At 42.0% G+C, this 25,051-nt stretch overlaps 1 protein-coding gene across 5 annotated transcripts in view; it reads right to left on the bottom strand.

Annotated features, from left to right (window-relative positions):
* QKI (QKI, KH domain containing RNA binding) overlaps window positions 1-6,479 on the bottom strand; it is a 155,063-nt gene extending 148,584 nt beyond the window's left edge. For 3 of the 5 annotated variants that reach the window (XR_010025373.1, XM_063124462.1, XM_063124460.1), the window contains exon 1: window positions 6,025-6,259. Coding sequence is in view for 3 of the 5 variants with exons in the window: in XM_063124462.1 (XP_062980532.1) it covers window positions 6,025-6,166 (142 nt within the window). In the remaining 2 variants the exon portion in view is untranslated. Of the gene's footprint in view, window positions 1-6,024 lie in introns of all 5 variants that reach the window. The other 2 variants (XR_010025374.1, XM_063124463.1) reach the window with 2 other exon arrangements.
* Window positions 6,480-25,051: the final 18,572 nt, after the last annotated feature.

A 25,051-nucleotide genomic window follows, 5' to 3' on the forward strand; every position in this document is an offset into this window, starting at 1 on the left:
CTTCTGGTCATGCAAGTTGGGGCTCCCAGTTTTCATGGATCCCAAAAAAGCTGCTCCAACAGGTTCATGGACCCTCTGGAACCATATGGGATATGGCATGGAGGTATGGCTGTAGTAGGTAGACAGAATCAGCAAAAATTGGGTGCCCCATCTCCCACTAGCACTAAGCAACCTATTGTTACTACGCTGGTTACACAGTATTACCTGTTTCCCATATTTCAAACATTTTTATTAAAAGAAAATCATGCTACAGTACATTCTATTAACATTTGCTTGAAATTTGCAATTTTATATTTCTTTAGGATAGTAGCCAAGTGTCATTCCACAAAATCAAATTGCACCATCAAAGGTCTGCATTATGCTCATGCAACTGCTTGAACAACTGCACTTGCGCAATGTAACTTGCGCATAGTTCAGAACTTGGTTTCCGCTAGCACATCATCATTTGCACTAGCAGAATGACAGTTGGATACAGCTCATAATTTCCAATTATTTGTAAGCCACCTAGTTACAAAATAGGAAAACTGTATAAAGCAATTTAGGTGAAGCATAAACAAGTCATTAGAATTCAGTTACTCTGAGAACTTGGTTGAAGGATAGAATACCCTAAAAATTAAATAAGATATATACTTCTAGAATGTTTTCATACATTTAGCAAATAGTTCTCGACATCCAACAGCCCCAATTTGTAACGTAAACACTGGTAACTGGAGAAAACTGAGGAACATATGCCTATGAAATACCATACACTTCTTTACACTCAATGCAATAAATGTAAACATCTCAGAAATGCAGCAAGATTCAGTAACAGAACCAAATCTAGACCAGTCTTTAAAATGTAAACAGTTTCCTTGGGTGGTGTTCTATTTAAAAGGATATGAAATATATTTATATCTTTATCAAAATGTTTCAGCCTTAATTACAAATATTTGAGAATTGGTTATATAACAAACCGCAAAAATGGCTGCCTACAGCTTGTAATCAAATACAATGTAGAACGTGTGTCATTATAAGATTGCTAAATTGTTTGGAACATTTTGAAAGCTTGAATATCTGTCAATGTCTTTCCCTTAAAACAGAAGTAGTACTCAATCCCAATTTCACATGCCAGAAAGTAAATGGCCAGCATGTTGCAAACCATGAAGGTACAGGTGTTTTGCAAAGGTACTGTACCACTATAGTTAGGATCTGAGGTGTTTAGCAAATTGGTGAATTTATTTGCCTGCAAAATGGCATTTCAATTTTAATATATTGTGGGGAATATGTACTTCAGATCTTTCTTGGGGGGATGGGACATTGTTTTGTTCTGAAGTATTAAACTGTGGCATTTGTTTGATTATGGTCCTTTTGGTGGTTAACTATCAGAACTCCGCCTACATTACATAGGAACTATAAGAGGCCTCAGACCTCACTATTTACTTCCATGGGACAATTTATTTATTTGTGTTAGGGCGGGGATGTTGGATAAGAGCAATAACAATGGCCAAGGGGAGAGGAAGCCTAAGTTCTTAAAGGGATTTTTATGATCACATATTTATTGAACAATAGCTGATCTTTTATACATGCACAAACAAGCATGCAAATTGTGCACACCGTCACAGTTCAAGAGGGCCCTTCAGAGAGTGTTGCAAAGTCAAGAGGTCTATTCCCATAAAATTTGCCTTTACAGAAAAACTTCCAGAATGCTTATGAAAACATTACACAAATTATCATATATGTGGCTATGTCAACAGTGACAAGAAATGTGTGGCAAGAAATTAATTTTCTTATCACTGATCTGTTCCCCAAAATCCCACCATGTAGATGCCCAATTCTAACAAAGAATGTTGATGTGATATCACAGGAGTCATACAAAAACTCCTCCGCCCCCTAAGGAAAAGCTGTAATGGAAGAGACCCATAAAGGATGAAGAACAGAAGGCCAAAGGTTATAGGTACTCCAGAGCAGCCCAAAACAGTAGCAAACTCATTTTAGCTTAAGTCAAACAGTAAAGAAATAGCAATTACAATTTTTAATTATTTTGTGATAAGGTCTGTTTTGTTATGCTCTACTGCACCAATCCATTTATAAATAGCCTGTATGACTAAATTTAATGAATCGTCTAATTTAATCATCCAATTTACTGGACATTTCCACATATAATGACAGAAGTTTCTTCACAAGGATTGCCAACAAAGCAAGTCCCTACACATGTAGTAAATTCTAAAGTTATCTATCCTAAGCTGCTAGACAGAGGTTGTTCATTATACAAGTAAAAAACTTTGAGACTGATTATGTAAAACTGTTCCATGGATATAGTACATGAGAGAGATGATTTAGCTGCAAAACAAGCTTCAATAATGTATACTAGAGAACGAACATACACTGCTTTCAGACTATTGAGAATCACTAACACTAAATAAAAAATAAACCAACAATGTTCTCTGTATTTAGATGTTTAGTTATACTGTAAATGATTGGTACTCTAATTTCTGTGTTATGATTTATCTTGGTTTTCTCTCCAGTTAGTTTACTGAGCTATAGTACTAACAAGTTTGTTTTAACAAACTGCTTTGTAGCATGTTTCTTTGAAGTCTAGCTTTGTTCAACAGAGCTTACTCCTAAGATAAGTATGCACAAGGTTGCAGAATAAATTAGTTTAATTTGGGTCCCACTGATATCAATAGGGCATTAGATCTTATGGGCCTCACTTGGAAACAAGTTCAACTAACTTACAATGCAATCCTATATCCACACAGAAATCCCATCAGCTGGACTTGACTCCCAGATTGATGGGTATAGAATTGTAGCCTGTATCTAACACAGTATTTAACCGCCTATAACTACATGGACACTGCAGTGTCCATATAAATAAAAGGTTAAAGTACAGAATTCATGTATTTCTATACTAATAGTGAGATCAATGCATTCAAAGTTGGACTGAATTCTGTACTCATTTTAGTTATTAAAGTTAACATAAGAGTTAACTTCTAACTGGACTTATACTTCTAGCATAAGAACAAAAACTGCATAAAAATTTGAATCTATATTTGCCTAATTTCAGTTGCCTTCAATTCATGGGTAGTATTTGAATCACTCACCAGAATTTAATATTTAATCCTCCAAGTCCTTATAACACAAGAAGGCAAGCAAAAGGAATTCAACAAGTTTCAATTTACATAAAAATGGGATTTTAGCTTTCCAAAATGGAAATTCCATTACTGGAATTTGTAGTAGTGCTTTTAGCAGACAATTGCTGTAATCATAGCTTATTTTAACTTGGAAAAGTACTTGTTTCCTACAGGCTGCTGTAAACCAATAGAAAAGCCGTTTCATGTTTATTTGGGGTTTTTTAGGTATCTTTGGTACTAATCATTATTAACAAATAGAGATGAAAAACTATTAATGATTCAGACCAACTGCACTATTTTTGAAGTTTCCTTCTTTGTACTTTTAGATATTAGAAGGTACAATGCCTGATATGAATTAAAGAGTATTTTGGACAGTCTTTAAATGTATGTTTACACATACAACCAACCTTTAGAAATAAATACAAGAGATCTGTAGTTTTCAATCAATAAACACAGATTTTATTAAAATGCTCTCAATCCTAATAAATATATATTTGTTTATTATACCTTTTCTACTCGGTTTTAAGACTGGTTTTAACAGTTACCATTGCTTTAACCAAAGTATTAATAATCTTAGAGTGAAAAATGCAGAACTGATCCAAGTTCTGCACTCTTCCTCCTGCTATAAAAAAAATTGAATTGTCAAAACGCTTTAAACGTTTTCCTCATATACATACAAATTTAAGAAATCCAGATTTTAACCCTCTTCTGTATAGCAAGCAATTCATCGTAGCTAGCTGTTGAACATTATGTGTTTACTTCACAGCAGTTCCTTGACTTCTGAATGGAAATTGCACAAACCTTTTTAATATATTTTGGAAAGCGGAAAATATATATCACCAACCCAAGAAGTTAATAAAACAGAAGCATATATATCAATATGCTTATGTTTTAAGCTCAACATCTCACATATCAAATATTCAAAAACTTTGCTGATTTTGGCATAAAAGTTTATAAAACACCTAAAAATTGTACATCTTTTTTTTTCAAAAAGAAAGAACTGGCGCCCCTTAGTGTTCAAATATTAAAACATTTAGATCATTCACTGAATTTGCATGGAACATTTTTTCAACATTCCAGAAAGTTTTCAGCATTTGCTGTTCTTCCACACAGGAGCCAACACAAACAGGAAAAGCAGAAAGATTTAAAGGGGCAGTTGAACTTTCTCTTTGGACTACCAAGAAAGGGACTGGAGGGTGGGACAAGGAACAGTTTGACTGTTGAATTAGGTAACTTCCAGTACTTGTTTTGGACGAAGCAAAAAAAGAAAAGAAAAGAAAATTGCTAGTTCAAAGGCTTCCAGAGCACCAAGGCCATTCAAAAGGTGCAATGACCTCACATATTCTTCTTGAAATATCCTTTTGAAGGGATAGATGTTCCGCTCTTTTGTTCTTGTGACAAACTCTGTGCCTCCATTCTTAGATCAAATTGATGATTCAGGAACTTTTAAAAATCCATTGTTATGACTGCTTGAGTTAGTTATTTTAGAAGCTCTTTTTCCAATTAATTTCATACTATATCATATTTCTGTAAAATGTTTATCTGAAACTTCCTAAATAGCATCCTCTTGATGTTCATTTCATTGATCACAGTCTCATCCAAACAATTCGTCAGAAATAAAATTCGTTTGTCAATTGGCACTTCATAGCCATTTGCATCAAACAAATGTTATACATTTTCCAAGACAAATGTAGGCAGACCTGTCATTTCCAGGGAGAAGTGTGGAAAAAATAGAACTCTTCCTAATGGGAAAAATCAAAATACCTCAAACCAAGGCTGAAATTCCAACACTATTCATATCTAAAAAGTTAAACTGACCATTAACGAAGTTTCCACATCTCCATAAAAAACTTAAGAGTTCAAGATGGGAATTCTCATGATAAGGTTTTGATTGAAAATGTGGAATTAATATCCAGAATAGGTTCCAAGTAGGGTCAACAGAATACATAATTAAAACGAGATAGAAGTCTTTGGCTACAATCCGCAACCCATTTAAAGTTAAACCCAAAGAACAATTAAGAATAATTTCTTTAAAGATTGTAACACTTAAGTCTACAAAGAGTTACACTGCAGATGTGGCCGACTTTCCATACTCTTACAACTCTCTACAACCTGGAGTGGAAAAAAGCAGTTGGGGCTTAGGTATATGGCCTGGAACTTGCAATGGATATTGAGCAACGCCACAGGCACTTTTCTGCGTTTGCTTTTGGAGATTCTCCAGCAGATTCCTCAGCGTAAAAGCTAGTAAAGAAGTTCGGTCTGTTTACTCAAACTTGAAGCAGTTTAATCTTTTGGTGGCCGACAAACTGCCCAGTAGGGGATGAGAGAGCTGAGCCCTCAGGTCTCGACAATACGTTTCCACCACCAGACAAATCTCAACAAATTTCTTTAGACTGTAAAACTAACTCGCTTACAACTACTCCTATAAATCATGCCACCCGGCCTACTTCGCTTTCGTACTTTCTATAGTGGAGTCCCGGAACTCTCCTATCACCCCCCCCCCCAAAAAAAAAATTCCTTCCCCACCCCCACGCTTTCCTTTTCTCAATGTGGCGGATGCGTTGACCGATTAAAAGGTAACTACGCAGAAAATAAGGGAACACGGAAAGCCAGACTTCATTAGTTCCTTGCCCCTAAAGGCCAAAACTTCTGTGAAGACTTCCCGCTTCTGCCCTTTGTTTACGGGGAAGGAGGTAAGGCCAAAAGACGCCATTGAAGGGGCGAAAAGAGAAGTCCGCCCCCATTTTCAAGACGGGAATAGGAAGGGCAAAGGGGATTCATGTAGCGTAGAGGCCCAGGGGTTTTTTGGGGTGGTGGAAGAGAAAGCAGCGTCTTACCCCCACCCCCTCACAGTTACAAGGGAAGAGAGTTGCTTTGGAGGCATTGATTTTGTTTGTTTTTAAGTTGATTTTACCTTCGTCCAGCAGCCTCTCGAGGTGGTTGAATATCCCACAGAAGTTGGGGAGGCTGCTCATGAGCTTCTTGTCGTTCATCAGCTGCATCAGGTAATCGGGGCTCGGCTTCGGCTTCTCCTTGGTTTCCATTTCCCCAACCATATTCCAAACGCAGAGAGGGAGCGAGCGAGTGCCCGCACCAGCACCCGCCCAACCACCGCACTGGGCGCCCGCCAGGCGGGGAAAGAGACGGGGTGTGTTATGTGGGCTGAGGGGGGGAGAGGCCTCTTCCCCCCCGAAAATTGGGGAGGAGAACGAGGGAGCGGGAAAAGGGGGGGCGCCGTCAACGAAGAAGCCACCAGCAGACGCCGCCGGGTCCCGGGCGAAGGAGAAAAATAAGAGGGGGGAACTCGGTGGCCGCCACCCCCCCAGCCCCTCTTCTGCCACCACTACGGAGGGCTGCGCCCCCGCCTTCCCCCCAGCCGCCCTGTACAGAGATTCGCCGCCGCCGCCGCTTCTCCCTCTTCCTGTCGCCGCTCCCACTGGAAGCCTTTCCTCAAACGCCGTGCGCCCGCGGCCGGCGCAGTCGTCGGTATTTCCCCCTCCTCTTCCCCTCTCGCCCGCCGCACACGCAGACGTTGGTCGCAGCTCCTTTTCCTCAGCTCTACCGCCCCCTGGTCTGTCTCCGCGGCGGGGAGGCAGGCAAGGAAATGGGGAGCGGAGCGGGCTTGGCTACTGTTTCCCGAGGAGTCGCCGCGGCTGCTGCTGCTACTGCTGCTGCTGCTTGTAAGGCTGTTCCCGGCCACCGGTGGTGCTTCTGCTGTTTCTGCTGCTGCTGGTAGTGGTGGTGGTGTTGCCGCCGCCTCGCCTCCCGCTCCGCCTGCCTCCCTCCCCTCCCGCTGGTGCCGTTTGCTTGTGGCTGGCGAGACTCAGCCTTGCCGCCGCCGTGGTAGTGGTGCCTCCGCCGCCTTCTTCCTCCTCAGTTCGCTCTGGAGTTCGCTTCAGTTCAGGCTGTGCTGGCGGCGGCGGCGGTAGCAGCAAGCAACGGCGGCGGGGAGGGGACTGGGGGCAGGGTGGGAGCAGGGGCGGGGCGGCCGTTAATCAGCGAGCAGCAACGGCGGCGGCGCCACTTCGCGGCCTCAGCCCAGCCCGCCCCGCCCCTACGGCTCGCCTGTGAGAGAGTTGGGACTCGGCTGACAACCGCCAGGGAGGGGAGGGGAGCTCTTGTCTTGCGTGAGCCGAAAAGGACGCGGCGGCGCTACATGCAAACACACGCACCCGTGATAGGTCTGGGCTTTGGAGTGACGGGGGCGCGCGCATACAAAGGCTCGTGCCTAGTACTACTTCTCGCTCGCGACGGTGGCTGTTGACGCGCGCGTGCGCTCGCTCTTTCACTCCCCCCCCCCGGCTTCCTAGTCTCTCTTGCGCTTCTCCCCTCCCCCTCCGATTTTTTACGAAGAATCGGGTGTGTCAACGCACGAGAAAGAAACTCCTCAAGAAACTCTTGCTACTTCACCGATCTTGTGTTCGGGCGGGGCTTGGTCACGTGCCGCTGGAGGGGGAAGTCCTAATCGTGGCGCGCTACTATCGAGGCGCATGCGCGCCATGCTTTCTGACACCGGTGTCTCGTACGAGTACGCGCGCGCGGAGGCGCGCTTTCAATTGTGTCGCGGCGGCCGCGGCCCTTCCTCTCCAGAGGTGTAGGAAAGGAATAGGAGGGGCGGGGCTGAGTTGAGCACTACGCGCTTGCGCAGAGGGAGAAGCAGGGGTAGAAGACTCCTCACGGAAGAGTAATTTTGTTCTGTCCCTTAAAGCGGCTGTGAGGGCAAGGAGAGCGCCGCTCTTAATGAAAGTGGCTTCTCCGTGGGGAATTGCGTTCGAGATAGATAAGCCGGCGGCGTGGTGGTGGAGGAGGAGGGGCGGAGGACCTGACAGCGTTGCCTGTTAGCAAACTATGGCGTGGTCGGCTCCTTCCCTCCCCAATAAACAGATTCTGATGGGTGTAGGCGCCGGGGAGGAGGGGCAGTCTCTCAGGCTGGCATTTCTGAGGGGAAGCGGTGTCGTTTCCTACTCAAAACACATAGCGGCACTGAGGGCCAACGGTCGCCGGCGGTTGGCCGCCAAAGGCCACCTCAGCGCTTCCTCAGTGCTGGCACTGGCCGCCGCCGCCGCCACGGGAAGTTTCTCGACGCGCGCTGGCCATTCTGCGCTGCCACGCGCGCCCGCCTCAGGACACCCTTTTACTCCCACTTCGAGGTACTTGGAGGACGGCAAGCGGGCTGATGGCCCGAGAGAGCCCTGTTAAGACCGCCTTGTGGCCGCACGGTGCTACCACGTCGTTTCAGCGGAGGGAGCAGGCGGGCATGCGGCTCGCCTACCTACTCGGCGGCTTCGGCTGTAATTCCTCCGGGGTAAGCGCCGCTGAATACAGTGGCGCTTGCTTCTGAGTAAGCATGCATGGGGTTGCTCTGCTGGTTGTATGGCCGGCGTTCGTGATGTCTTCTCCCCAATAACTGGTGTGACGCGGAGCAGAAGGGAGAGGGGTTGTCTTTAATCCGAAAGCGAACGCATAAAAATAAAACGGGCCTATTTCTGCATCATTTAAAAGGAGAGAAGAGCGCTAGATAGCCGTGGACTTTGACTTCCAGTCACAACCGCCCCTTCCCCTTGATCCCCGCCGGTCTCACCCCCGTTCCCTCTCTGTCCCTCGGTCTTGCTCCGCGGGCGAAGGAGGTTAACACCGCAATCCCATACAGGTCTACTCAAAAGTAAGTCCCGCCGAGTTCAGTGGGGCTTACTCCCAGGTAAGTGGTATAGAGAATTGCCGCCTTCATCGCGTATGAAACCGATCAGCCGCTGCCAGCCGCACCGAGGTTTTCCATGCCTGAACTCCCAGCCCAAGACGGATGATTCCTGATGCTGCCAACTGTCGTTATTGTCGCTAGCATTTGAAGCCAACGCGCCCGATGGATCCTTTCCTTGCCCCTTTACAGTCTTTAAAGTGTGCTGCGACCCCCTCAGTGCCAGATTTCCGTCCCTTTTCAAATTTGCCACAACTACCCTTTTTGAGATAGTAAAAACAAAGGTTCCACCTTTCTTTTTCTTTTGTTGTTCAAGGTAGAAGCTTTGACACTGCTTGGTAACTGACCCAAAGTGAAGTAAATCATACCTAAGTAACCAGATTTCTTATCGTTTTCCATCCTTATGGAAATATAGTTATGCCAAAAAATTGTCTTCCACTTTTCAGAGCAGTTTTGTTTGTCCTCTCCGTATAGAATGTATAATGGCATGCAGGGTCTTTTTCCCTCTTCAAAACAACTTTATTTAAAAAACAAACCCAGCAGCAGCAACACACCTTTACAATCCTATGCATTTAATTAAAAGTCCCACTAAACATAGTAGGGCTTACTTCTTGGAAAATGTGCATAGGTTTGGACTGTAAAAGGAATGTTTCAATATTGGTGCACACTGATTTCAAAGGAACATTCCAAGTACATACCATCCATTTACTCAGAAGTAAGTTCCAGTTTGTTCAACAAATCTTACTCCTATGGAAGTGTGCTCAGGATTGGAGACTTGTTTGGTAGAAAGTCCCACTGAAATCTATGTGTAAAAAACATTAACATAAAACCAGGTGAAATTCTTGTCTGATTCTGCAGTTCTCTAACAAAAGAATATTGATAATATTGAATGCTTGGAGCAATGGCTTGACAAAGCTAATTTAAAGTACTGCACTTTTTTAAAAAAGTATTTGTTTCATTATAAATGCACTTAATCATTTTGAGAATCAAAATCTTATGATTCTCTCTCAGAAACATAGGTCTATTTGTGCTTTACAATGCTAATGTTAACTTAAACATCTGTCCTGAAATTTAGAGGAAAGCAGTCAGTCATTTTCTGTTAATATTGACTGCATATTTTTGAAGGAGTTGTAGGAATGTTACTTTGTTTGATTGCAAAGTAAAACTTAATAGCATCTGTATAGCTAGAAAGGGAAAATAATAATCTGAAATGTATTGACTCGTTTTTAAATATATATTGTTTTAAAATACTTTGCTGCTGCTTGTTATTTAAAGATCCTTTAAAAAAAACACCAGTATCTCACAGCCCAATCCAAAACATGACTTTAGTGGGATTTAGTATTATGAATCATGATTTAGCCAAAGAGCAACACTTTTAACAGGAGATTGTTAAGCATGTACTTAAGGGCTAAAACAGCTATGATGGGGAGGAGCCATATTTGTTTATTCATGTCTGGCTCCATTTTCATCTAAAATAAGGGGAGGGTCTACTTCTCATACTGAAAAGGATGTATGGGTAAAAGGAGCTTGAACCTTACTCCTCCTTCCCTCCCCACCCTCTGTCACTTAAAATATTTCTCTTTCCAGCCTGGCTCTCTTTTGGCATTATAGCTAGGCTGGGGTAAAAAATATTTGCGATGACAGAGCAAATAGAGATAAGATGGGGAAGCATTCAGTCCCCCTTCAGCTGAACTTTTACGTTGTAGTAAAAAGTAGTCTGCACACACACACATCGTTTTTAGACATGTCTTGATGAACTTTATTTTGCAGTTTTAAAAGGTCTGAAGTGACAAAAAGTGTCTTCAACTTGTACCTTCTGAGTTCAGCTAATTTTATTGTGATTGGTGAAGAAGAGGTCTAGTCTTTTTACCCACTTGTTACTTTATGACACATTCTTTTCCTTCCTTCCATGTAGCCATCCCTCTCTTACTTACGCATGTGCACAACCCACACTATTTTCCTTTTCAGGAAGATCCTGTTGCTTTCAGGGATTTTGTTTAATATTCTCACTAGGCAACTGCCCAAATTGCCATGGGATTAGTCTATTCTTCCTATTGAAAGAGCAACAAAGGGGAGACATAATTCTCCATGTGTCCCTGTTGCACCAAATCTGGTGATCACATATCCCTGGGTGTGTCCCAAACTCACAGCTTTGTTCTGTTCGTTTCCTTCCTTTTCTTGCCCTAAAAAAAGAAAGTTGCTCCAGTTTGTAATCTTTGCAGACCCTGCCAGCCAGCTGACATAGTAACAGTGGTAAACTGCAAGAATCTTCAGGGCCATTTTATTCACCTACTAGCCATATCATATTCTGCCGTTTAAGTGCTTCTCAACCAATTCTTTACTGTTACAACTCACAAGGGTTTTGTGTGTGTTTTTTTAAAAAAGGAACTGTGCCCATTGTCTGACTTCATTTTGATCATTTTGTCTGCCAAAAGTCTATTGATGTTCTTGAAACATTCCTCTTACTACAAGTGCTAACCTGATTTTCAACTTCGCTAAAAATCTTATCATCCAAATGTGTAACAAAGTGGCAACTCATTTTAGGTAGGCCAACAAATGAATCCTCACCTGCTAGCATTCACTTTTGAAATGATGATTGCTAGTGCATGGGGACTTAAAAATACCCTAGAAACTGGTTGTACTGTTAGGTGAGCAACATCATTTTCTCTTTTCTCATCCAATAACAAATTTCTAATTTAAAGAGTGTGTTATAAGATCATTCTCACTTTTGTTTTGTGAAGTTTTATTTTATTTGAATTTGCTTGTGTATCATTTCCTGCATTGAGCGGGGGGTTGGACTCGATGGCCTTATAGGCCCCCTTTAACTCTACTATTCTATGCTTCCATGATTCTCAATCAAGTTACAGCATTAGGAAATGGTTTAGAAAATTATTATTATAATTTTATGTACCATCATCCTCATCAGTTGGTATTTCACAAAATATAATGAAATACAGTTGTTAGATCAATGTTCTTTTCACCCAAGGACGAGATCCAAACAGCCCTTAAGCACGACTCCACCATTCCAACGACAGAGGGTTCAAAAGCGCTTTATTGATTAGTAATCAAGGCCTGGTCTCTTCAAAGGGAGCAATCAGACAAAAGACATAGGGAATATGGTACAGTATTAAAGCTTTCAAGGGGCAGGGCCCAGTAGCAGCATTAACCAATCAGAACATAACACTGAGGCATAGCTAATTATGCTAAACAGTCCTGTAAACAATACCTTTGGCCTGACAGTAAGTTACAGAGAGTTAACTTCAACACAGACAGCTGGAGCCAGGACTCTTGTTTATATTAGTAATCAAGGATGCAAGGACGCACACAAGGAGACATTCTCATACAGGGCATTATGACATTTTGCTTGGTGTGCAATGGATACTATACAGTTTCCTGTTAAAAATGGAGGTGGTTCTGCTAACACAGTGAACCTTGTTCTCTTCGTTTATTTAAACCATTTTATATTGCTCTTCAATTAAACATTTCCAGGTTAGTTTACAATTAAACTATCAGTAAAACTACAATAATCAGTAAAACAATAGGCAACCACTTAAGGCAGCACCAAAAATAATTTAAGCAGATGTTAATGCCTACCAGACATGAAAGGCCGGGGTGGGTGGGATGAAAGTCTTCACCTGACACCTAAAGACATCATCATTAGCCCCAGATGAACCTTTCTGGAGAGAGAATTGCACAAGTGAGGTACCACAACTAAGAAATCCCTCTCTCCAGTTACCACAACTCTTAATTTAGATGGCAAGGGCACTCCCAAGGAAAGCCTTGAAGAAGATCTTAGTATACGGGGCGGTTGATATGGAAGAAAATGCTCTCTCAGGTACCTGGGTCTCAAGCAATGTAGGGTGTTAAAGGTCAGCACCAGCACTATGAGGTTTTCTTGGAGATGGATCTGTAACCAGTGGCGCTCTTTAAATTCTGGTGAGATGTCTTACCCAATTATTCCTATTTAGTGGTTGTATTCTGAACTAAGTTCAAGAAAGTGTGCTTAGGGATAGAGCTAATGTCATGAAGGAATTTTTGTTTCTTTTAACTAGATTATATAATCTGAAAACCAGAATAAGTCTTTACGCAAATCTAAACCAAGACAAAAATAATAATACTTAAAATCACTTGGGGTTGGCATTGGCTCTATTTGGAGCTTTAAAAATATTCATAATTTCTAGGTATCCAAACACAATAGGTAAACAAGTAGCTTGGATTTTCCCAGCCTTGTGCTAAACTGCTTTATTCAGAATCAAGAAAACAACTCATTCTGTTTTCTAGACATACTGCTTTTCTTGAGAAATGTGAGAGCGGTACTTGGTAAGTATATTTTCAAAAGTTGTGACAACTGTGGCCACAATACAACATAAGAGTTAAGCACTAGAAAAGGTATTTGTGTAAAATGTTTTAAAAATAAAAAGGCTTTTCATTATATTAAAAACAATCATTATAACAGATACTGAGCCGCTCTTTCCAGTTTCATCCACAAAAAGCATAAGGATAGCTTTCTCTTGCTGCCCTTTAGAAGGAGGCACCCATAAGAAAACATCTCAGCTGAGACTTTCCATCCATTTAATAATAATAAAAAAAGACTATGGCTTGATTCCAGAACCTGCCTCCCGCAGATAGAAGGGCTCCTTCGACCCACGGAAGGCTTATGATCCAGTGGCGTATTTTCATTGGCAGAACGTGGGAAGAGATGATATTCACCAATTCCCCACTCCTCCTGCAGTCCTTTATTATGTCTCCTGAAATTTGTTCCGGAGGGCTGGGGGATTCCTCTAGAGCAGTGTGGGAGGTGGCATTGGGGGCTGCGGAAGGGGAATCAGCTAAAATTGCCGCTTCCTCTTTCCTGCTGGTGGGAGCAACCTGAGCCGAACTCTTTGCTCCTGATGGCAAAGCAAGCCATGGAACTAATCCAGTAGTTTGGAGAAGTGGGAGTGACGCTTCCTACTCAAACTACTATTCTCATCAACTATCTATTTTAAGCATTCTTCCCCTTCTATATTTCTTTTCTGTATTCTCTCTGTCATGTCATGAACCTAAGATAGCTCCTCCGCCACCATTGAAATCATATTGAAGAAGTTTCAATGGTCCAACACTCTTGGGGAAAGTGTTTCCCATTTCTTGATGGGCCAGTATCCAGACAACGGTGCAACCATTTTCATCAGCTAGTAGCCCCTTATGCCACATGGTGAACCTCATTTTACAATGAGGCAAGATTCAAAAGCAGTGATATAGGGGTCAGTTGCTCAAACAAGGGTGCAAGTCCTTTCCGTGAATCTAAGCAGCTCTTTTTATCCCAGCTGTTATAGATTGTGATGAAATGTACAAGGATATTTATAACATATTACATTCATATTTACGGATCTCATTGGATTGGATCCATAGTATCCATTCCACAAATGGAAGGGTTCCTTCCATTCATGGAAGGCAATGAGATCCCCACAGGAGGAAGGGAGGAAATGTTTGCCAATCCCCCTTTCCTGCACTCCCCCCTGCTATCTCTCATGCCACTCCAGAAGGTCCCCCAACTCTTCAGAGCTTATTTTCAGTTAGCAGTGGTAGCTGTAGAAATTGACTCCCCCTTCCTTCAGCGCAAGCAGAACTCTGCTGCATGAAAGTCTGGATTCAACCCACTATATATGAGAAAGAAACATCAAATGCACAAGTATAAGATGGGGCATAATATGCTAGACAGCAGCACTTCCAATAAGATTTGAGGATTATGGTGGGTTAAAAACTGAAGATTAGTCCAATGACATGATTGGTGGAAAAGCCAATGCCATTTTAGATTGTATCTATTGACTGAGGAGGTAATAGTATGCTCTACCCAGCACTAGTAAGAAGCAGTTTGAAGCACTGTGATTTTGGGGTCCCTTTCAGATCTGATTCAATTAATGAACCAGGAAGTAAGTATGGAAATTTTAGATTTGCACAAGGGCTGGGTTGGAGCATCCAATATTTAATTGTATGTATAAATCTGCCATCATCACAGATTGAGCAGGCAACCTCAATGGTGATCATTCACATACTGAGTTAAGAGTCATAATTTTATTTATCACATTTGTATCCCATACCAAGGAGTGTGAGGTAGCATACCTAGAGCTATGTTGCATATTAACTTCACAGCAACCTTGTGAGGTAGATTTGACCCAGAGACAGTACTTTCCCATGGCCACCCACAGACCTTCACAGCTGAGCAACGATTTGAATCCAGTTCTTCCGATGCATGAAGAACCCAATAAATGGTTCTGGGCAATTTGAAAGTTTTTAATATAGAGAGCTAAGCCAATTCAGAGTATAATATAGATGCAATTAAATATGTATGCATCAAGTATTCTTTCATACTTACTATTTGGTTTATACAATGACACTTTACTGTAGCATAGCACACATTCATAAATCAGTTCATTGTTCTTTCAATGCACAAATAAAAATGTAAAGATATTTATCATGGCCTCTGTGTTCTTGTCACTACCACAATAAAATCTAAATTACATGAGCTAACTAACATTTCTACAGCTGTGGAGATTTCATTGCACCTTTATTTAGATTGTTATGAGAGGTTTATACAGTTTCCCCATCATATAACTGGTTTTCTATTTTAAATAATTGTAAAATGACAGTCATCTGTATGTTGTATTCAAAACTGTAATATTAAGACCATATGATCTTTCTTTCCCCTTCCACAATTAACAGTTCTAGTATCTCAGACTTTCTTAACTTTCATTATTTTGATACATTATTGGGTAAAGGCACCTATTTGTAGAGGTGGAACCGTAGCAGACAAGAAGAGAGGCACATGAAAAAGCTGGTTCCTTGTCCCAAAACCTACTTTAAAAGAAATGCACTCTGCACGATGGAATAAAACACACACATCCTTTGCCATATTGTCTTTGCAAAGCTCTTCTGTCTGGTCATGCGCAGAAAGCAACTAGGCAGTGAGAGTGGGATTGTATTGACAACAAGATGAATGACCCCCTAGAGACTGTGGGTTTGTATATTAGTTTCCACCACCTTTTCATCCCTTTGTAACCCATTTTGGTTCACATGCAGATTCACTTTGACCAAGTCCCTACCGAATACTCGTTTTCCCCCCACTTTGCTTTGGAAGGTAGACAGGAGAATCTAAATATTTATGAGGTCTTTTTTCTCCCTGGTTTATGATGCGCTGTTGTTGAATGTTGAGGAATTACGTTAATGAATGCATGCCTGCACACACAGACACAGAAACCAGGCAAAGGGGGGAAACGCACACAAAGCTTTGTCAGCTCTAATGTCTGCACTTACCAAACAGTTCCCATGGAAAAAGAAAGAGGAGCAGGCAAACGGATTTAAAATCTTTTGCCAGGAGAAAAGATTGTACAGGACAGTACAAAAGGGAACAAGTTTGCATCATTGCTTTTCTCAGCTGCAAATGTGCCTTGTTTCAGCTCAGAAAATAAGTTGAATTAAAACATATTAATATAAAAGAAAAAGTTTACCTAAAAAATTTCAGTGGTTTGGGTTGTTCTGTAATGCACAGAAAAGTCGTTATGCATGAAAGAGGAAGGCGAAAACAAAGGGTAATGAGGGACACAGATCTTACTGTTTATTTAGCTTGTGGTAAACCTAATTTGTCTCTGAGGAGTTTATACATATAAATATCATTAGAAAGATCTATATAGTATAATCATATTGCTCCTTCCTTCCTTGCGCAACTGTGTGAAAATCCATCTGTTCTTGATTATACACATTTACTTAAGAGTAAACCAGATTGAAGTCAATAAGGCTTACTTCTGAGTAAGCATGCCTAGGATTGGGATTAGTCTAGTCATCACCTGCCCTGACTAATGCAAGCTTCTCTCTGGTATCCTTTGTCATGCGTCAGACCTCTCTCCTCTATTCAGATTCCATTGCCAGAAATGATTCACCTTTCTTGCCACTCAGAGTACGTAACACCCTTGTTTAATTGTCTACAATGGCATCCCTTCTCATTTATATCCAGCTCAAACTCCCTTGGCCCAATCAGGTTGGTAGGAAACTGCACACAGCTCCTCACTTGACTCCTAACAGCTGCGGCTGCGAACATAGCATCATCATCACCATTATTATCATCATCATTGTTGTTGTAGGGGAAAGTGATTTAACATAATATTTTCTATTTGACAGCCTAGTGTATGCTTAAATAAGGTTTTCATATATCTATTTGAATGTAAACCTTTTAATATGGGTGCAAACCAAATATTATATAATCGGACTGCAGATTTGTACAAATGGATGAACATATTTTATTACAATATTGGAACGGAAATATAGACTGATTTAATACATTGTTGAAGATTAATCTTTTCAACTTTTAATCATCTCTGTCCATCCCACTGCCACCCCTTTTGTTTCCTAGCCCTCACAAAGCTAAAGCAGAAACTCAGGAATTTTACTGTTTCCTTTCACAACTGAGCACTAGGACATGAAATTTTAAAACATGCTCTGTTTTACCATTTAAAAACTTATTAGGCGGTGGCAGAATGTTTATTTGCCTTGAAATGCAATAGGATTTTACTATCTAACCCCTTCTATTTATATTTATGTCTAATGGGATTTAAAAAATGTTACCCTAATAAATGTGCTCCAGTTTTTATTGTAGTTTGTTTCCAAGTTGTCCAATTTCCTATGTAATTGAATCCAATAAAGTGATCTACATTTCATTTGTGCAAAGGCTATCATTTATGTCAGCCTCAATATTGACATTGCCATTTTCATTTACTTTGCTAAGGACTTTGTTGAATGAAAATTCACTTCAGGCTAGATGCTATGCAAAATTAAGTTACAGCACAGTTAGCTCTGCACCGGTGGATTAAACAGGAACTAGCTGCTTGATGAAAGTAAGCAAGGTATGGGAGGGCTTCACATTATATACAATGGTCAGGAGCACAGCGCATTTGGTTGGGGGCCAGCTGAAATGTCAGGCTTCAGCAGGAAACCTATGAAGATTCTTCATATGTGTGGAAGCTGAATGCCAGAGGGGAAGGATTATAGTCCCCACTGCCACCCCCACTGGCTTTTTTTTTTTTAAACCCACACAAGGATATAGTATAGAAAAACAAACTTGATTATGAAAGAACAGGGCTGCCCCTGCCATGCAGCAGGGTGAAGTGACCTACTTCAGGCAGAACTGGGGTGGGGAGGAGATGAAGTCAGGAATTGGTGTCTGGATGGTGCAATAGTAAGTCTTTTAAACTAAGTAGGTCAGGGCATTTGGGCTCTGCTTCAGGAAGCAAAATGTCTGGGGCTGGCACTGTAAAAGAACAAGGAAATGATGTCCATACATAGCAGACTAGGGTGCTAAGCATCAGAAGGGAGCCCTTTCATGTACAATGAGAAGAAATAAAAGGATATGAATCAGAGAAGGATTTTCCATGAAAAATGGTGGTGGCGGAAACCTTCCCTATCAAAATACAAGTAGTAACCAGTTTTTGTGACTGGGAGATGGAAGGAAGAGCCCATCTGCCAGCTCCAAATGTTTGGTCAAACAGAAGTTTAATATCCAACATTGAAGAATTAGTATTGCAACTCCGTGCTAGTCAGACTTACATTGGTGGCATGATCAGGGCCATTTCAGGTATGAATAAGGAGGGATAAGACTTGGGTATATTCCAGTGGTGGAAACCTGTGGCCCTCCAGATGTTGTTGGATTACAACATCCATCATTTCTGCCCATTGGACATGCTTGCTCAGGCTGATGGAGTTTAACCATATATAGGGGACCACAGCTTCTCTACCCCTGAAATATTTTTTTAAAAAGAAAAAAAAAGAAGAAGCAGCTTATCTTAAGAGCAGTCATTGTGGTTACTTTTTATCCTTCATACTGTGGAGGCTGGTGGCTATGATGTCAGTGGGATGGTGAATCTGCTCCAGGTTTCAGTCACAAACCTGGAGTTTAGAGTTCTGGCTGAAACCTGGGGCAGATTCACTACCCCACTAACATCAGAGCCACCAGCCCTCACTGACTTCATATATGTGGTCCTGAGTATATGGTTTGAAACAGGGGAGAAGGTAGAACTGCCTCTCGACACCCTTAAATACTGTTCCTGAGTGTTATGTTAAATTATTGAGGCCACGAATAAAAAGGCTGAAGATAATTTTAAAAGAATTCTGTCAAGAGCTCTGGGGAAAGTCTAGGAAAAAAGGTCATAAGAAGAGAAGTTGAAGAGACTGAATCTGTTTAGGGCAGCAAGGAACCTAAAGGGTTCATTCTCAGGATCATTTAACAGATCATGCATTAACTGTTCAGAGATCCAGAATATGCATTTTTTGCTTTATAAATTTAAAATACACATTGATGAACCACAGGGATTCTATTTTTATTTTATTTTAAAGGATATGCAAGACTGGTCAACCCAATTCTGACTTGAATTAAGATGTATTCATCTCCATTGTATTTTCCCCAAATTAATGTTGACCAATGTGCTTTGTCAGTATTCTACCATAAATATGAAAGCCTAGTTTTTATTGACGATAAAGGACTTCTGAATACCAAACAGGAAACTTGCATAAATCTGGAATTTAAGTAATATTTGTCTATAAAAGATATTTCAGTCTTTCAAAATTATATGAGTGAAATTTGTTTGTATAAATGTAATTCCACAAATATTGGTGCTAGGGCTAATTAAATAATCTAATTGTGGGGGAATGCTAAAAAGAAAAAAGCAGAGTTAGTGTCAAGAATTGGCCATCTTTCCTTTTTTCTAAAGATTTATGTATTTATTTAAACATTTATATCTCATCTCACCCTTCTATAAGGCAACTCACAATCTGAATAAAACAATAATTAATAAACCAACAAACTGCCATAAAAATGAAAATATAAAGGACAAAAGGATAGCAGCAGCAAACATAATGGCAGATGCCTAATCAGGAGTACACCACGAAAAGCTCATCCAAACAGAAAAAGTTTTCAGCTGACTTCTAAAGATAGATTTAAAAGGAGGGGGGGACCAAATTTTGTACAGCAAGGAGTTCCATAGCTTGGGAGTAATTATTGAACAGTTCAAATCCATTTGTAAAAATCAGTGACCTGGTTAACACATAACAGTGGCAAGTCATGGGTCAGTTAATTAACATGATTGGCTAGGGTTGCATGCCATTGCCATTTTTAATATGCAACCACTGATTAGCCCAATCAGGGGTTGGTCTGTGACATGCAGGTTAATCGAAGATTAAACAACCCAAAGGTAATCTACAATTAGTTTAACCCATAGAGTCTGGGTTTGCATGTTATGGAGCAACCTCCAATCAGGCTGATCGGAGGTTGCATATTCAAAATAGCAGTAGCATATCCCGGACACATGCCTCAGCAAATTGTGGGTTAATTAACCCATAATTTGCCACAGTACATAAAAATGGGAGCTATGCCTGTTCTTAGTGGAAGCCAGAGAACTCCACTGGACTCTTTATTACAATGTGGTACATTGTCTTCTTAATGTTCACCATATGGCATTGGAATCAGAGGGCTGCCCTGTATTTGTAAGGATGTCAGAGGACAATCCTCTCTTTGAAACTCTGTCTAGTCCAAACCCAGTTTAAACCATAAGAAGGAAGAGGAGGGGCCTTAAAGTTGTCCATCAACATTGAACACCTGAACAGCAGACTGAGCAGGCATGCAGGTTACCTGGTCGCAGTCTTTCCAAATGTGGCAAAATGTATTGCATTATTATTTAAATTAAATTATTATTATTATTATTATTATTATTATTATTATTATTATTATTATTATTATTATTATATACCACCCTATAGCCAAAGCTCCCTGGGCAGTTTACAAAGATTAAAACATTGAATGTTTCAGAAAACTGATTTAAAAAACATAAAACAGATAACAGATTATAATTATAATAACTATTTCTAAATTTTAATATATGCATATATATTAGCTCATGCATTTTATTTGCATGTGATGCAAATCTGAGTCCTGTTTAGTCCTCTCTTTTTGGTGATGTGTTTTCTCTGTTTTGTTTATGTGTGTCACCACCCTAATCACCAGGAAGCTTAATATTAACATGTGAGCGTATACATTTGAAATAGAAGGTATTCAAGAGAAAATATTCTTCCTTATCCATGCCCATTTAGCACAAGATCCTTCCAACTTTGGTCATATTATTTTAAAGGAATACATATGAAACATATTGTATAATATACAGTACCTGAACATGTTCTATCTGCCTTTTTTGAGCAACTGCAAAAAAAATCCTCACAGGATTGCACTAGTACCTATCCTTTTAAAAATTAAGTGCTACTCCCACTTCCTTTTGCCACAGTTTGAGATGACAAACTCAGTTTGGATGGGGGGATGTTTAAAGTTTATAGTAGCAATTCTCCTATACCAGTACAAACCCTTTATGCCAGTACCCTGTACTTGACTTCCATTGGTGTTTTACAGTAGCTGTTAAAAAAACACTTGGACATCTGTGGGCCTAGCCTAGAGGGCAAGGGTATATAATAATGACCTTATTAAAACATGCAAAGGTCAAGCTCAGATCCTAGTTTTGCCAGGAGTTTTTCCTTGACAAATCACATAAAACTAGGGTGACTATATGAAAAGAAGGACTGGGCTACTGTATCTTTAACAGTTGTTACTAGGGGTGTGCACGGACCCCCCGCTCCTCTTCACTTCCAGATCTGCGATTTGCGGATCGGGCCGCTCCGCCCCCGCTCCGCCTATGTCCACTCCACTCCGCTCGGAGCTCCGTTTCCCCCCCCCCATAGGCTTGCATTAAGGTAAAAAATTATACAACTTTTTTTTCTGTGAAAGTTAGAAACCTCAAGTTTGGCACCATGACACCTCGTGGAGGTATACACACGCACGCCAAGACTCAAGACAATCCCATCATCCCCTGATTTTTGGGGAATTTATGAAAACCGGGCACCCCATTCACACCCCTTTCCATAGCTCCGTCAATTTGCACGTTAAAAATCTCAAACTCACCACCATGAAAGCTTATCCAGGGGTGCACACGCACGCCAAGACTCAAGGCAGTCCCATCATCTCCTGATTTTGGGGGAATTTATGAAAATCGGGCACCCCATTCACACCCCTTTCCATAGCTCCGTCAATTTGCACATTAAAAATCTCAAACTCACCACCATGATAGCTTGTCCAGGGATACATACGCACACTGAGACTAAAGGCAGTCCCATCATCCCCTGTTTTTTGGGGAATTTATGAAAATCGGGCACCCCATTCACACCCCTTTCCATAGCTCCGTCAATTTGCACGTTAAAAATCTCAAACTCACCACCATGAAAGCTTATCCAGGGATGCACACGCATGCCGAGACTCAAGGCAGTCCCATCATCCCCTGATTTTTGGGGAATTTATGAAAACCGGGCACCCCATTCACACCCCTTTCCATAGCTCCGTCAATTTGCACTTTAGAAACCTCAAACTCACCACCATGACAGCTTATCCAGGGATACATATGCCGCACGCTGAGACTCAAGGCAGTCCCATCATCCCCTGATTATTGGGGAATTTATGAAAACCGGGCACCCCATTCACACCCCTTTCCATAGCTCCGTCAATTTGCACTTTAGAAACCTCAAACTCGCCACCATGATAGCTTGTCCAGGGATACATACGCACGCCAAGACTCAAGGCAGTCCCAGCGGCAGAGCCCGGTAAGGGACCAAGGGAGAGGGGGGCCTTACCTGCCTCCGTCTGTGGTCCGTCGCCGTCTTCAATTGAGCCCGCGGTTCCACCAGGAAGCCTGGGCCGCTTGCTGACAGACCGTGGATGGAAGCAGGTAAGGGAGAGGATGGGGGGTTTACCGGGCCCTGCCGCCGTCGCCGCCCATGTGGCAATGGCGGCAGAGCCCGGTAAGGGACGAAGGGAGAGGGGGGCCTTACCTGCCTCCGTCCGTGGTCCGTCGCTGTCTTCAATTGAGCCCACGGTTCCACCAGGATGTCTGGGCCGCAAGCAGCCCAGGCTTCCTGGTGGAACCGCGGACTCAATTGAAGACGGCGAGGGACCACGGACGGAGGCAGGTAAGGGAGAGGAGGGCGGGGGGGGGTTACCGGGCCCTGCCGTCGTCGCCGCCCATGCGCCGACGGCGGCAGAGCCCGGTAAGGGACCAAGGGAGAGGGGGGCCTTACCTGCCTCCGTCCGCGGTCCGTCGCCGTCTTCAATTGAGCCCGCGGTTCCACCAGGAAGTCTAGGCCGCAAGCGGCCCAGACTTCCTGGTGGAACCGCGGGCTCAATTGAAGACGCTGACGGACCGCGGACGGAGGCAGGTAAGGGAGAGGAGGGTGGGGAGGGGGGTTACCGGGCCCTGCCGTCGTCGCCGCATGGGCGACAGCGACAGCGGCAGGGCCCGGTAAACCCCACTTACCTTTCCGGCGGAGCTCCGGATTGAGGCGAAGGATCCGCCTTCACCTCGATCCTCTTCGCCACGCTCCGCCGGCCCCCCAATCCTCTTCGCCTCCGCCTTAAGGGCAGGCAAAGCCCCCCACTCCGCTCCTGCTTCTCCAGTCCGATTAGAAGCGGAGCACATCCCTAGTTGTTACTTATCTGCATAGTGCACCTGGTGAAATTTCCTCTTCATCACATCAGTTAAAGCTGCAGGAGTCCTGCCCTCTTTTGTATCTGGTCACTCTAGCTAAAGAGGGCAGGGCTCCTGCAGCTTTGAGCGTTCTGATAAAGAGGGAATGTCACCAGATGCTGCATGCATATAAATGACACCTGCTGAAATTCCCTTTTCTATACAACCATAAAGGATACTGGAGCCCTGTCCTCCTTTCCAAATGGTGGTCACCCTACATAAAACATATTTATACTCAAATAGATTAACGAGTCAAAAAGCAATATGGCAGATCCTCTAGGTAAATATCATTTGAGGGTCACATATAAGTGAGGATCATTTGAGGATCATTTTGGGATAAACGACCACCATTTTGAGTGGCCAAATGTTTATCTTGGAGGGAAAACATCTTAAGTGGACAGAAATTGTGAGCAAAATCCAATCCAAGTTAAAGCTGCCAGATCCTCATTATGACCCTTCCGACATGGTTAAACTCAACAAATAGAAAACATTGCTTTGTTTTAAAGTAAAATAGCAGAGCAAACCCATCCTTAATTAGACACACATGTCTTTCAAGATATCAATAAATGTTTCCCCTTTTGATAAATCTGGTTTAATAAAATGTACTAATAGGAGAGGGAATGTGCCTGAGACATAGTTTAATAGAGTTTAAATTAACAGACACAAATATGCAAACCTCAGCACCAGTGATCTGTCCATTTATTTAAATAAAATGACTACATTTCAGGTTACTTTCCTTTGGCCATACAGGGATAGGGAAGAACTCTGGGATTTTATCATAACTCATATTGTAATATCAAATGGTGCTTTCTCATTGGCTTTATCTACCATTCTTCAATTCTATAGAAGCCTAAACAAAAGGACAAAATAGGCAGAGCTTACAGATGCTGACCTGTCCTGGAAACAAGCATTTCTGCTCGCAACCAGGGTTGCTGTAGGAAGCGCTAGTTCCTGTTATGCTACCACTGGGTCTCATGGGCGCAATGGAATTAGCAGAGGTACAGCAGCTGTATTGGAAAGTGCCCCATATATTCAAGGACACTCTTATTTCCCAGGTTCGACCAAGTTTGAAATGGCCCTGGGCAATGTGGTCCATAGCTGCTGTCCCACTTTCTTTCCCCAGTGCTCCACCACCCTCTCCCTTCCCCGAGTGCCCTGGTCCTTCCCCTCCCCCCCCCACAAGTACCAGACAGCAATGGGTTTAATTTAATTAATAGGATTCATAGTGATGCCTCCTGTTAGAAAGCCAATTAGCAGAGAAAAAACAAAAAAGGGGAAACACAGTGAGCATTTACAAGCCCCACCTGCACCAAGTCTATAAAAGAAGCGCACAGCCTTCTCTAGTGAAGAAACGGTAAAATGGTTTTACTAACAAATGTTCTATCATACAGGCAGGAACAACAGAGCAAACACATGTGTGCCGAGCAATGATGGTAGTCAGATGGGGAGAGGAGAGGAGGAAAAGGAAGTACTGCTTTCGTCGCCAGCTGAAGACCTTTTTATTCACTCAGTATTTTAACACTTAATTTTAACTTAAATTTAAATTTTACTGTTTTAACTCTGTATTTTAATCTTATATCAACTTTGCTGTGGGGTTTTATCCTGGTTGCGCTTTTTATACTGTATTTCGTAATTGTGTTTTTAACCTGTTGGGTGTTTTATTGTGG

Source organism: Elgaria multicarinata, chromosome 4 (assembly GCF_023053635.1).
Source record: "Elgaria multicarinata webbii isolate HBS135686 ecotype San Diego chromosome 4, rElgMul1.1.pri, whole genome shotgun sequence".
Lineage (NCBI taxonomy): Eukaryota > Metazoa > Chordata > Lepidosauria > Squamata > Anguidae > Elgaria > Elgaria multicarinata.